The 2,707-nt window shown below is 33.1% G+C and overlaps 1 protein-coding gene across 1 annotated transcript; it reads right to left on the reverse strand.

Annotated features, from left to right (window-relative positions):
* Window positions 1-382: 382 nt before the first annotated feature.
* LOC131651004 (uncharacterized) lies at window positions 383-1,399 on the reverse strand. Its single transcript, XM_058920696.1, has one exon. It carries the CDS (start codon window positions 1,397-1,399, stop codon window positions 383-385), a length of 1,017 nt encoding a protein of 338 aa, XP_058776679.1.
* Between the last annotated feature and the right edge of the window lie 1,308 nt (window positions 1,400-2,707).

Genomic DNA, 2,707 nt, shown 5'->3' on the forward strand with positions numbered 1-2,707 from the left:
ATATATATATATATATATATATATATATATATATATATATATATATATATATATATAAACAACTTGTTACCTCTTTGTTTTTATAAAACCCGGAGTAATATACCATTCATGACATGTTTCAAGTCTCAGCTAATACACTTTATGTTTTTATTTGTTAACAACTTTAAATTAAATGATTTAAGTCTTCGGTTTCTTTGATAAATCGAGGGATAAAATAATCAGATTTTACTATAGAAAAGCTCGTTGAACAGATTTTACCCTAATATTATCTTTATCTTTTTTTTTTTTGAAAAAAAATGAATAATATATAAGGGAGAACTAAGGGTTATCCAACCTGTTTACAAAAGAGGGCAAGCTCGACAAAAGAGATTACGCATCAATTTCAATTACGACAAAAAAACAAAGGCTCTTTGCTAAATTCGTAAAAGGAACAATTGGATTGAGTAATATCCCTACAAAAAGTCCATCTCCAAACTGAAGTTTTGATCCTCCAAAGCAAATCATCCAAGCTCCACTTCTCCTCCCTAAAACACACCCCATTCCTAGCCAACCAAATAGACCAAGTCGTAGCAAGCCAAATTAAATCCACTTTTTTTTCCTCTAACTTTATAGATTTACAAAATGAGCGCCAATCCATAAAACTTGAATAACACTCATTAACCTCTATCCCCCTTTTTCCTACCCAAAAAGCTATACCCCTCCATATATTCTTAACCAGATTACAAGCAACAAAAGAATGATCCCTTGTTTCCGGTTCCATGCCACAAAAAGCACATTTTAAATGAGCTAAAGGGATCGGGATACATCTCTTCAACAAAAGATCTTTGGTTGGAAGCCGATTCTCCAAAAGTCTCCATCCAAAAGCTTTAATCTTAAACGGCACGCCCGCTTTCCCCACAATTCGAAAAGCCTCCTCAAATCTACAAGGGGGACCAAAAGGAATACGAAGATTAGCGTAACCATTATAACAAGATGCCACTGAAAAATATTCACCCCCATTAGCACTCCACCTAACCACGTCGTGACCATCACCCCACCCCTCATAAGCCTCCAACAAAACACGCAAACTCTCCCTCTCCTCCCCCACCACCGAACCAACCTCAACCACCTCCGAAACCCCCAAATCACCCCACACCCACTCACCATTCACCCATCCATCCATCCCCGCCACCGACACCCCTTTAAGTCGGGAAGCCTCAAAAGCCGCACTAAACTCATCTCTCAAAATCAAACAAGTCAACCACTTTGATTTCCAAAAAAGCGTATTAAAACCATTTTTCGGACCAAAACAACAAGAAGAAAGAAATGGATCATAGTAAGGACTTCTCCCTATCTTCACTAAGTCTTTCCACCACAAAGAAACCCCCTTGTTACCAACACGATCTTCATTACCCCACATAACCTTAGTTGCTAAATCTCCATACCGAGCCTTTAATATATGGTACCAAAGAGAATCCGAACCTTGTAAAACTTTATTTGTAGCCGCCCCACTGTCGAATGCATTATTTTTTTACGATGGATAGCAAAACTCAAAAGAATATTCTTCTATCTTGAACAAAATATTTTTCCAGCTTTTACAATACATCTGCAACAATGGTGTTGTTGTTGTAGTAGTTATTGTTTAAGGTTTTGATAAGTATAATTTATTCCTAAAAGTCTTTACTTAAAAGTTGTTAGGAAACTCCTAAAGCCTGTATTAGTTCTCACACATGATAAGTATTAACTATTAAAAAAAATGTAATTTATGGGTGAATATGGAATATAAATTCCTCACTAATTGGGAGAGATTTTGTGAAGAAAAACTGTATACTCGATAAAATTAACAAAGCTATTTGAGACAAAATTATTCAGTCACCAAAAATCTATAATAAAGTCGCTCAGAGATTTGAGATGAATTTTATTCTTTCTAATCTTTCTATCAAAAAGTTAATTCTAAAACATGCTAGATATATTAGTATTCTATAAGAGAATTATTCAAACTCTTACTTTTTTTTAATGTAAAAAAGTGAAATTAAATTATTTTTCTTACATTGTAGATTAAAATTTTTATTAAAATTATACTTAATATTTTTCACAAAATTGGTATTGAAAATCCTTAAACCTCCATCGATTCACGAATATGAAGGTTCCACCAGTAACTCAAAGAAAGAACAAGAGTGCCAACGATTTTTCTAAGAAATTACTTTCAAGAAGTGAAAATTATGTCACAAATTTTCTTGACAAATAAACTTATTTTGGATCTTTCATGTAATCGCCACCACTAAATGTCAAACCAAATACTTACTAGCCCTTCCCTTAAAATTACCGCCAAGGTAGCTAAAACTCTCAAATAGGAAATTAAAATCAACGACTTTCACCAATTCATACTGAAGCCACCTAAAATTTTTATATGAAGGACCAACCGCTAATTAGCATTTAAGAAAATGGTGGCTACTAGACTTCAAATGGTCTTAGCGTAACACACAAGATGTCCCATAAGTGACCAACAAAACTCAGAAGTTTAAACTTTTTCTACCAAATGTATAATGGAAAAGAAAAACTTAGTAGAAAGATTTTGGAAAGTTTTAGTGTGCCCGAGCATTTTCAATATTTCATCAGAGAATTTTAAAAATAGAATGAGAAAAAAAATATTTTCAAATACAAACTATTATAAAGAATTAGTTTAGTATCATTGCTTATAAAGAATTGGTTAATATCATTGCTTAGT

The sequence above is a fragment of the Vicia villosa genome, linkage group LG1 (genome assembly GCF_029867415.1).
Source record: "Vicia villosa cultivar HV-30 ecotype Madison, WI linkage group LG1, Vvil1.0, whole genome shotgun sequence".
NCBI classification, from domain to species: Eukaryota; Viridiplantae; Streptophyta; class Magnoliopsida; order Fabales; family Fabaceae; genus Vicia; species Vicia villosa.